This window comes from Pinus tabuliformis, chromosome Q, assembly GCF_031772625.1.
Source record: "Pinus tabuliformis cultivar Carrire ecotype Pingquan chromosome Q, CPIR1, whole genome shotgun sequence".
In the NCBI taxonomy this organism is placed as follows: Eukaryota; Viridiplantae; Streptophyta; class Pinopsida; order Pinales; family Pinaceae; genus Pinus; species Pinus tabuliformis.
In genome coordinates, this window is record NC_142296.1 from 1,374,491,300 (window position 1) to 1,374,503,507 (window position 12,208).

Here is a 12,208-nt window from a genome sequence, read left to right on the forward strand (position 1 = left end):
CTGAAATATTTCTCAATCAAAATGCACCTGTAACCTGCAAGAGAAAAGAAAAAACCCTAATATATGCATAAAACAAAAATAAAAAACCCTAGATCAACTAAGTAGTTTACAGCTTTTGACTCTTGAACAGCCAGATTTAGCAATAACAGCAGAAATATTATCGAAAGTTTCAGATTTTACTATGAAGAACTTCAGAAAATCTCTCATGCAAATTTAGAAAAGTAAACTAAATGATTAACCCAGGGTAAAAACTGGCTGGGCTCTGCAAGGAAAAGCTTGCGGGAGTTGGCTGGTTCAGCCGAGAACTTCCCTAAACACCCGCTAATCTTCTTCAATAAGGGTTTTCTACACAGCTCACTTCAACCATCAGTAAAGAGAGAGAAAATAATACTAGATCTCAAAAAGCAATGGAGATACCTGCCATTACTTAAGAAACCCTAATATCATTCAAACCCTAACAAGTGAACAAGATATCTGTGCTCACAATACTCTATAATAAGCTATTATTAATGGCTGAAAAATAAAATATGCAGAAAATAAAACAGCTCACAGCACTTCCAGAGAGTAACACCAGCAAGATTTGAACCCCAAAGTCTTCTTTTATTAACCAGAAACAGATTACAAGAGAGCTTCTTCAGCACAAGACTCCAAGATCGAATGATCTCAAGTGACCCCTAGGACCCTATTTAAAGGAAAAATTCCCAACAGCTAGTTCGAGTGATCCACGTCAAAATGATCTCGACCGTCGATGAGGATCAAGATATCTCTTGATCTCATCCGTCGAATTTTTAATGTATTAAAAATTGAAATTCTGCATTTATTTACTCAAAATATTATTATTTTATTATTTTTAGGTTTTTTACTTTATTATATTATTTTTTATTATTATTATTTTTATTTTTTTATTTTTTTATTTTTTGATTATTTATTTAAAAATGGATCCTTGAACTTAGCTTTTGGGAAAATTACCTAGGACCTAGGACTTAGGACTTATGAGGGGATTAAAACATTTGTTATCCCTCAAGACACTTTACATCATGACTTTTTACAACTTTACATCCCAAGGGGGGGAAAACCCATTTGACATAGACCCTCATAAACCACCCAGTTCTGCGACACAACTATAATCTAGCAGATTAACACACTAGGATTCTCCTAAGATTCTAGTGACAAAATCCATCCTGGCTTTGGGGTTAGGCTGAAGGAAAACTCTGCCGATCATGGATCGGTGAGACGAAAAACCTTCCGGGACATAGATTATCACTTAGAAAATTAGGTCCACCTAGGCAATTGACAGACATGACTCATATCTGCTAAGATTATTTACAATTTATACATGCAGACTGGGTTTACAACATAAATTGATGAAGGTGTCGATGACTGTAGAATGGCACGGACATGTCCATCAAGCGCTACCCTTTTTTGCAAAGAAAAGGGGGGTGTACTGCTATGGGCAGTTGACCGGTAGTGGTCAACATCTGGCTCTACTTGGGGACACATTGCTGCATTGTAGGAATGTGAGAATCCAGAATCTGCATCCATGCAACACACAACAGAAATAAGTAGCGTCCATTCAAAAATTATCATATTATATTTAAGCACATAAAAGATAGAAGCTCTTTAACTATGAAAAGTAAATCTAATCTAAAACATAAATGAAATGCTGAAATGACAAGGAGTAGGGATAGAGATACAATACAAAGGATGCCCAATGGCATCAGATATCATCTTTGAAGAACAACTTGAGCATTTGGCCATTCGCTGGTAGATCAAGTGGTTCACCATCCAGTTTGCTCAAGTGGAATGAGTTTGGTCCAGCTATATCTCGAATGATGTAAGGTCCCAGCCACAAACTGTCAAACTTCTTATGTTTTCCTGGTTTCTCATTCTTGCGGTCCCAAAGCAATACCAGTGGTCATTTGTTGGATTTTAATAAAATGATTTTTGGTCTTAGCCTTATCTTAAAGGAAGGAAATGAATGATTCTCCTTCATATATAATTGCTTGCTATCTCTAGATGAACTCTTTAAATGACTTTTCACTTTCTTGCCCGTTGGCATTATATTTAAATGCCTTACTATAGAGTGGGTCTAGGGCTACTTAAAAGTAATTTAGGTTAGTTTCCATCTGTTCCTTCTAACTTTTTCCCTGAATAATCATTTGTATGTTTTTTTGGCCTTTAACATTAGAGATCAAAGTTACATTCTTGTTTTCCTTTACGAATGTAGACATCTTGGATACCTTAATATTAAGAGAATGAAGTCTTATTATAGGGAATGATTTATTGACACTATTGTTCTACTCTTCACGTGCTTACAGATATATTTTAGGAGAATGCCTTTTGCTCATGTTCAATTAGAGCATGCATGATTTGAAGAGAGAGTACATGGACTATGCAAGTTTCATATTCTATTCTGTGGAGATATTATTGTGTATTGTTGATTGAATTTTTGTCACATTTGACTTGCTTATTCAGGGTTTTAGTTGCACAGTTTCTAGAACAACGAAAGAGCAGGCAGTTACAGATAGAGGAGTGATAGCCATCGCTGGAGGTTGCCCAGAACTTGAGGTATTGAGCTTAAGTGGTTGTTGGAAGGTGACTGATTCAGCCATAAGGTACCCTTGACTTTCCTTTTAATTATTATTTCAAGTTTTCACAAAATTTATGCATTATTTTTGAGACAATGGTATGCGTAGTTAAGCTTTGAATATTTTAATATAGTTATATATTTCGGATTATATTTGATGAAAGTATTAATATTATACATTTTAGATGCATGAAATTAGATTAGAATGCAATTTAGTTGTTTATTTTAATGAAAATATAAATAATGTATACTAATATGATATTATAAACAACCCCATTGTCAAAAAAATTCAATTTCATAAAAATTCTGGATTTAGATACTAAAAGTAAAAGAATACATCTTGATTATATGAAGGGTTGTGCAAGAGTTAATTTTCTACATTGAAGATGCTGGGCCCAATGTAGTTGAAGTGCATGTAGATGTGATTGATTCAAATTCCTTATATGGTCTTGAAAGTCCAGATCCAAGACAATAGCTAAAAGATCAGTTTTTCTGCATAAAATGATGGGCTAGATGGTATCCTTATTGACGGTATAGAGATAAAGTGAGAAGTTCATTTACACCTTTCTTAATCTAGACATTTTTTAACGAGTGTGAGACGTTGAATGGTTGAAGTGTTTTAGATAATAACGATGTGTGAACCTTGAATATAATTGAAGATGCGGATTTTTTTCCCTTAATGCATGTATACTAAAGAATAATTCGAGCAAACATTGATATTGATAGATACCTGTTGTATGCTTAGTGGAAATTTTTTTGTATCTGGGCATAAATGATAAAAGTCAAGTAAAATTGAAGCACTTAAAACTGTTGTAGAGAAAACTAATGTGAAAACTATATTTTTCTTATTATATATATCTGCTATAAAATGAATTTGTTTATTGAAACGTCAAACAAGGACTGAAAATCCTGCTTTATTCTTTTTGGAAATTTTCTACTTGGCAATTATCCAAAAAATTCAAGTAAAATATAATTCAAGGATTGGATCCTATTAATTGGCATGTTAATACCCAAACCCTCACTTCTTGTGATGACATCCTAAAGCACAAGTAAGTCTGTGAAGCAACTAGGAGTTACTCACTGTCATGACAAGAGCTCCCTGTCTCACTTTATTCCAGATCTTCTCTGACACAATGCAGCTCTCTCTTTCACTTTATGTCAGCTCTCTTCTGGCACATTGGGGGCATCCGTAAAAAAATGTGTAATTCATTTGAGATGTAGATGGACAGGTGGACCAAGACTATGGGCAATCTAAACTAAGGAAAAAGGAGTCAAGAGAGATCTTATTGGGAGGTTTTCCTATGTGATAAGGAGAGAATGGAGCCGCAATGAGCAAGTTACATCAATCCTATCTTGCTGTGCATAAATGCAGAAAATTGATTTAAGGAATCCTAAATGCGGGTGTGCCTACAACTATATGATGTAAATTGTATCCAACTCTAATTAAGAAGTTGGACATACATTGACATTTCCAGCAACAAACAAAGAGGCATTTAGAAGGGAGATGAACTACAAATAATTTCTTCTAAGTAAAGGAACTATGTCATTGGGATTTAGCTCTTCATAACACATTGAATGCAAGCAATTTTAAGTGTTGATATTCAGTGAACTAGATCCAAAACATCAACAAGAGGAACCCTCAACTTTCTGTTTTTTTCATATGAGATGTTCAACTAAGTGCCAAGGGGAATGTCCCTACATCCAAACTGTTGCCCCTCATATTCACATGAGTGACAAATTGTGATTTCATTGCATGACATATTTTCAGGGGTAACTTGCAGGGATGTTGATGGACTATAAACACCCACTTTTTATTTTACTCGAGGATAACGCTGATTGGATAAGCATTATGCACATGATATTGCATGAGATGTGGATGTGGTTGATGTTGGAAAATGTAAATAGGTTTGATCTTCATAATTATCTTTGTACTTGTATCATTGTATTTTCCATATAAAAGCAAAAGAAGAAAAATAAATTATTATTATTATTTCATTAGTCAAGCATGTTCTTCATGCTTCTAGGGTTTATTGAGTCAAAAGAATATTGCCATGAGTCAATTCATTGTATTCAAATCAAGTCCCATATGGACTTTTGAAAGAAAGTGGAAAAATAATTTTATTTGAGTCTAAATAGTCGATTTTGTCTCCACAAGACCAAATCGGCCCTGCCTGGACAAGTCGGCCCTGGAAGGGATCCATTCGACCTCCTGGATGTGTATATATACATTGCAGGTCAACCTCATTTGTGGACAAGCAGGCAACTTCAGTTTTTGTGCCAAGAAGAAAGAGAAAACCAATGAAGAAGTCAAAGAAAAAGAACTAAAGTCAAGGGTGAGAGAGCAAAAGTCAAGGAGGAAGAAGACTCTGCCATGTGCGAAATTCTGCCCTAGAATCTGCCACACATTCGAAATTTAGAGAGTTGCAGGGGCCAAAAATTAGAGTTTGACTTGGTTAAGGAAGGTTTGAAGGAGGGATAACTTGGGTCTTGTGGGAAGTCTTTGTCTTGAATTTTGGGTCTTCGATTTCTCACTTTGATCTGATTTTATAAGAAGAGAAGAGTCGAATGGGTTTTCCCCCTTGTGGGGTTTTTCCCTGGCTTGGAGCCTATATCTTGCGTTCATTGTCTTCTTGTGATCTTCGTGTTTATGTTTTGGTAATTGTTTGATGAAGAAAACATAATAAGAGTAATAAGAAGGTAACATATATTCACGAGCAAGTATCAGGTAAGAGTAATCAACCCTAATTGGCTGCCCTAGTGATTTCTCAACATGGTATCAGAGCTAAGGTGAGGAGAAGGCAGCTTGAAGATCACTCTTGTTGGCACAAGTGAAAGACATTCATCAAAGCTACTTTGGAGGACACCATTTGTAAAGGACATAAGGGCTTAAGGAAGAATACTCAAAGCCCATTGTTCATCCTGAAGGAGGACTATTACATCAGCGATCCATCTCTCTCTCTATCATTGAATCCTCTTGGTTACTCATCATCATTATTGAATAAGATCATCATCTTACCAATCTCTCTCTCTTGGAAGATCTTTGAAGCATCAAGATTCTTGGAAACATCATACAGTACAGTATACGACCCGCAGTGTACAATATACGACAAAGAAGCTATGATCGTGTACTACATCAGCTAGACTGTTAGTTTATCTTGTATCTTGTATTCTTGTAATAGTGTATACTTGAGGCCCATTATCCTTGGTACAAGAGCCCTAGATTGTTGTATTATTCAGTTGGATTAATATAACAAAGTTGGATTGTATACAATTGTGTAAAACGTTGTATATATTTTGTGCACTAGTAGATTTGCTGTTGTATATTGTTCCACTGTGCAAAGCAGACTTGTTGTGATACTTGGTTTGGTAGCATCAATGATTTAAGATTCTATCCTAGACACCAGTATCGTGGAAAATCAACATGGTATCAAAGCTACTTTGAAGGGCTAGTGAATCAGAGTGTGCACAACGAAGTACAACTTAAGAGGGAGTTGGTCACATTGTAGGTGAAGGGCTCACTACAATGTCGAAGTTGTAGGTTGGTCTCTGGTATGAGGATAGGTTGGAAGAGTTGTCCAACTATAGTCCATGGAAGGAAAGGATCAAGTTGGTCTTGCATGTCAACAAGATTTGGGAATTCACCAAGAAAGCAATCAAGAAGCCAACTGACACTAAGGAGTTGGAAGTGTACGAGGAGTTGGATACGAAGGTGGAGTTAATCATCCTAGATGGCTCTTTAGAATTTGTTCCAGAATAAGAACAAGAACCAGGTATTGGTATTGGAGGATAAGCTGAAGTCCAATAAGATGATGAAGGGTGAAGGGGTGATTTCGTATCTAACGAGGTTGTCTCAAGTTTGAGATGAGCTTGCCGCCGTCGACGTGACTATTGCAAATTTTGATATAGTGAGGATTGATTTGGAAGGGTTCACCGAGGATTGGAAGCCCTTCATCAAGGGGATCGTTGCCAGATTGGAATAGGCTGTGGGATGACTTCATTCAGAAAGAGTTGCAAGACGAGGATCTTCATCTGAAGAAGAAGGCTTCAGATGATGACGTGGCACTTCCAACATGAATGAAGGGCAAGCAGAAGGACTTGAGTAAGATCAGGTGTTTCAATAGTGGCGAAATGGGTCATTTTTCGACGAGATGCGCGATGAAGAAGAAGGGAGATGGCGAGAAGAAGAAAGGGAAGCAAGTCGCAGGTGTCGCCACTTTTACCAAGATAGATGATCTCTCTAGGAGATTGGAGAAAGAAAACTTTGCTTTGATCTCTCATTTCTCGTAGGGTACCATCGACAGGGTTGCACGGTATGTGGATAGTGGAGCGTCGAAGCATATGACAAGGTCACAGGATGTGTTCGAGACTCTAGCTGGGTGGGACTCAAAGTTGCACATTTTGTTGGGCAACAATAGTCAGAAAGAAATCAGAGGATCATGGTTCGTGCCATTCAAGATAAGTCAGGACTGGTGATGTGAGTCCAGGATGTACTATTTGTACTAAGGCTCAAATATAGCGTGATATTTGTCACAACGATTGAGCAAAAGAGGTTTGAGGTCTTGTTCTAAGATGGGAAGAGAAGACTTAGGACTAGAGGCTTTAGCTCCGCAGGTGTCATGATTACAGTTAGAGAGCATGGTCTATATAGGCTGATAGATAAGCCTATAGATCATGGGAAGAACAAAAAGGAAGACTAAGTGCAGGTTCCAAAGAAGCAGTTATAGGTGCAGGCTTCAGATTAGCAGCGACAAGTTCCAACACGTGGAAGGAGGCAAGCCATAGTGATTGGAGGGACTTTTGGAGAAGTTTGAGTGGGATGTTGTGGATTGCAATCAAGCGCTAACCAGGTATCAAACCTACACCAGTTGCGTAAAGTCCAAAAATAGAGCTACATTGATGTTTCAAGTAGAATTTTGTTGCTAGGTGCATTTTGTCCAGGTTGGACAAGTTGTTTTGTATGGTATTGGGCATTTGAGGATTGTTTTAGGACAACGTAAAAGCGCCCAAGTTGGAGCCTGTTGATCACACTTTGTCAACAAGTCCAAGGAAGAAAAATGCAAAGATATGCATACTTTTTTCCAAAGCTCAAAGTCATTAGCTAGCACTATTGTATCATTGTAAACCCAATTTTTGCAAGTTATATTGTAAATGATGCTAGAATGACCGTTTAATTGTATAACAACATCTAGGTAAGCCTCTGATTTTGGCAAAAAGTTTCATCCTAGGAAGTTTTTTAAGCTCACTGAATTATGTATGTTTCTAAACACAGATAATCGACATAGTTTTTCTTCTAGCTTAAACCCCAAAGCTAGGGTGGAATTCCTTAACAAGGTTTTCAGTGAGTCTTAGTGTTATATTGAGATTTTGTAAAAGTGTGTTTGGGAATAACTTAAGCACATTTGGCTAAATTATTTTACTACAAACATACTTGGTCTATACTAGATCATATTATGTCGTAGAATTGGTTAAATTATTGAGGGTATAGTCTAAATGTGTTTTCCCCCTTCAAGGGTGGATATTGTAATGATTTGATGTAAACAAATAGTTTAGGGCATGGTCCGTCATATTTCGACACCATGGCTAAAATATTTGAGGGTGAAATAATTATTAATCCCCTCTAGTGTCAATTAATTATTTTTTTGGCTAAATTAAATTAAAATCCTAAGCCAGAAAATTAATTAATTTTGAGTCAAAAATAAGTATAGAGAAATTAATTTCTCTCCAAGTGGAAAATAATCAAAAACACGTGGGTCAAAGGAAAGTCAATTTTTGGAGGTCCCCCACCAAGTGAAAAAATGGATATTTTAAGAAAATCTGAGCCCTTAGACCTTGGTGTTTAAGTCAAAGTCAAATTTTTGAGGAAATTGATCCAAAATATTAATTTTTGGATTAACTAAAAGTGAGTTTTAAGAAAAATTCGAATTTTTCCACAAAATAAAAAATTCGATGTTGTAAATTAAAATATGATCAATCTATTTTCAATGGTCAAGATTATTTTGACAAAGATCAAGCCAACTAGCCATTATTTTCTAGTTGGAGGGGTTTCTCTATAAAAAGAAGTCATTTTGCTTCTATTGAACATCTTTGGATGATGTAATTTTGGAATGTTGGTATTTAGTCGCTGCTTTGCTGGGAATATTTTATATGATAATAAAAAGACTTTGGAGAGTTCATGGTGTTTTTCTCCAGTTGATCTGTGGTATGTGTTAGCTATGTGATCCTATAAATAATTGTTATTTCATTTGTCAGCGATAAGAACATTCTATTGGTACATGCTATCTTAGGTAATCTGGTTCACCATATGACCTAACAATTTCATTTGAGAATATTATAGAGATTTACAGGTGTGCTAGCCCTTGGGCTCCAAGTTCACAGACTATGGGAAAAAGCTAACTATGTTTGGGCTCTGAGATTTCTTTATGGTATTTAATTTTGTAGGAGGGTTTTGACCAATATTTATTTTTCCAAACTTATTCATCCATTGTTATTTATCCAAAATTATTTCTCAATTTTTTTTTAAATTTGTAAATATTGTATATTTTTAAATAATTTGTAAATTATTTCTATCCCATTTGTTTTGCAGCACTTTGGGTTTTTATATTTTTTTGGGGTTTTATATTTTGTATATAAATTTGGGGTTTGACATTTTTTGATTCATTTGTGCAGGTGGACTTCAAGTTGACCAAGAGAATATTGCCGGGGTTTTGAAGTAGAGCTAGGCCTAGGAAGGCGAGATCTAACTTCCAATCATCCTCTAGGCTCATTTGGGGAGGAATTCATTTATTTTTTAAGTACCTTGTTGTTCATAATTGAAGATCATTATAACTAAGTGCTTAAGAAATTTTAATATTGTCACCTTAAGAGCACTCATATCTTGCATTTGCATTCTAGGATTAGCCTCTTGCATTAATTAATTAACCTTCAAGCATAAGCTTGGCTGATAGAGATATAGGACCACCTTTCTGATCTAGCTTGAGGAGTTTAGAACCTCTTTAGTGGTTACCACAGTGACCTTGTAGTCATCAGATCCATAGTCTCTATAGCGCTGGAGGCATCGGGTGGTTAGAACCTAAAGGGAGGTATCATTAATCACGCCTTAGCTTGCTTCCCCTTGGCTTCTCTCTCATAACCTACTCTAGAGACTAGTTTCAAAACAGTTGAGAGGAAGGATCAGTGTTGCACGAAGCGCCCCCCCCCCCCCCCCCCCGGTTCCAAGCCCCGAAGCGCGTCCCGTACGGAAGCGCCTAGGAAGCTTGGCTGGAAGCGCGCTTCCGGATTTTTTAGCCGCTTCCTGGAAATTTGGAAGCGCTGGCGCTTCCGAAGCGCGCTTCGTACGGCGCTTCCCAGACGCTTCCCAGACGCTTCCGTACGCTTCCAGAAAAGCTTCTGGAAAAGCATTTAGAAAATCGTTTTTTTTTCAATTTTTTTTTAAATTTAAGGTGAGTTTGCTTGTTGGGGGTGGGTCCACCTTGGGTTAGGGTGACAAATGAAAGCAAAAAAAAATATAAATATAGCAGATGCTCCCTCATGGTAATGTTAAATTCTTAAAGTAAAAGTGACATTCTCCTTTATTTTTCATTTTCATCCTTTTACTTAAATTTTTAACATTACCATGAAATGACTCTGAATGTTTGAGAGTGGTTCCAGCCTCATTGGACTTCATATGGAGAAAATAGAATTTCATATCCTATTCAAAATTCAGCAGACTTAACAATTTTCAGGTATTCAGGATCAATGGGATTGTGGCATTTCATTAGATTATATCAAGTATGAAGGTATGCGATTAGCATTTAATCAAGAGAACCAAGCCCTATATGTACCCTGGTGTTGGTGGTGTTAATTGTTGAACTCCTTTGTCACGCGGCACGGCCTTAGCAAAAAATTACCTTTCAATCAAGTCAAAATCATCGATCAAACATGTTAAGCTTTTTCTACCATATTTTAAGTCTTGAATTAGGTAGTTTGATCAAAATTGGGCAATGTTGACTAATATCCCTAGACAATCGAGGTAGAGGCAAAGGCTAGACAAGAGGAGAAGAATCTAGATTCTAGATCATTAATGTACAATGGATGTTATATCTATCTTGATTTATGCAAAAATATGCATGTTTTCATGTCTTCTACAATTAATTTGGTATTTGGGATGTTTGTTTTGAGTATAAATGCAAAAAAATATAAAAAATATATATATATATAGCAGACGCTTCTGCGGACGCTTCGCTTCCTAGATTTTTGGAAAATGACGCTTCGGCGTCCCCGCTTCCAAAAAACGCTTTCGCTTCGCTCCCGCTTCGTGCAACATTGGGAAGGATACACCTAGAATAGGGTATATAACCTAAAATAAACCAAGATTTTGCATCTCACCTAGATTGTAGGATTTGCATTTCATTTAGGATAGTGAAGCATCCTTTAATTAACAATTGTTCATCCTGTAACATGGTAAATAAACTGTCTTAAGCAAGTAATTGACTCAATTAAAGGCACTAGTCTCCCACGATAATCTAGTCAAATTATTTAACTTGCTAATTCTACAAAGTTGCTAGGCCATTCAATTGTGTCTCTCGGATTTGTTGGTTGCCAACAAGCCTCCCATCTTCACATTTCATAGGGACTATCCCCCATAGCTTGCTGTAGGGAGACAACTAGAACGGAGAGGGTGGGGATCAAAGTGATAGCCTCTGTCCTGAGCGCTGTCACATCTTGCCTATACAATTTAGCCAACAACATTTTTTGGTACCGTTGCTGGGGAACGGATTTCTTGGTCCTTGGTATTACCACACTTTATGATCATCGTTTCCATCTCTTCATCTTTTCATCCTCTCATCCTTCATCTTTTCACTAAATCTTCTCATCACCTTGTTCACCTTTCTATTTGCACCTTAGCACCTAGATGTTTGGGTTAGTTTCCTGTGGCGACTCCACTTACTCATCCATTCACAAGAGCTTATACTGGAAGAAATCTTGGTAGCTTGGTTAACCTCATTCCCGATCTTGAATAGGCTCTAAGAGCTCGGTTAAACAAATTACACTCTAGTAAGCATTTAATCTTTCTCGGATAGGAAGCCCTGCCTGATATCCACTTGCTTTTCCCTGATCTCATCAGTCAAGAGATCATGGATTTTTATAGGTCTTGCAACTTTGCCAATATCCACAGGCAACCCCATAATTTGCCAGATGCTAGTTTGGACGAGATCCCAATGTTTCAGGGGAACAATGCAGTCACTGCTGATGCTCACATCAGAAAGTTCACATCTTTTGTTATGATTTTAAATTCATAAAAATTATTAAAATGTTAAAATATTATCTAAATAAATATATGATTAATTATAATCAATCAATTAACAATTAATTAGTTAAATGAAGAGACATTAGTCCCAAAGGACATGTCTCTTTGATTAGGCATGGCTAGTCAACTCCTATTAAAGGAGCACTGCCTCAGCCTTGTATTCATCATTCGAATATTATCAATTAATAGTATATATTACATTCAAAGACCTGTGTGTATTGGCAACAGTCAATCATCGATTTAGAAATTAATATTTCTAACAGTGGTATCAGAGCCAAAATTCTTCTGGTGACAACCCACATCACCTTGTTGGCTGTCAGGCCCTAAGGGCCTCC

The 12,208-nt window shown here is 36.7% G+C and overlaps 1 protein-coding gene across 9 annotated transcripts in view; it reads left to right on the forward strand.

Annotated features, from left to right (window-relative positions):
- Window positions 1–12,208, forward strand: part of LOC149225026 (uncharacterized) — a 424,173-nt gene that overhangs the window by 269,755 nt on the left and 142,210 nt on the right. For 6 of the 9 annotated variants that reach the window (XM_089386426.1, XM_089386428.1, XM_089386427.1 and 3 more), the window contains one exon: window positions 2,476–2,615. In XM_089386426.1, the coding sequence (XP_089242552.1) occupies window positions 2,476–2,615 (140 nt within the window). Of the gene's footprint in view, window positions 1–2,475; window positions 2,616–9,253; window positions 9,285–12,208 lie in introns of those variants that run through there. The other 3 variants (XR_016249562.1, XR_016249563.1, XM_089386430.1) reach the window with 2 other exon arrangements.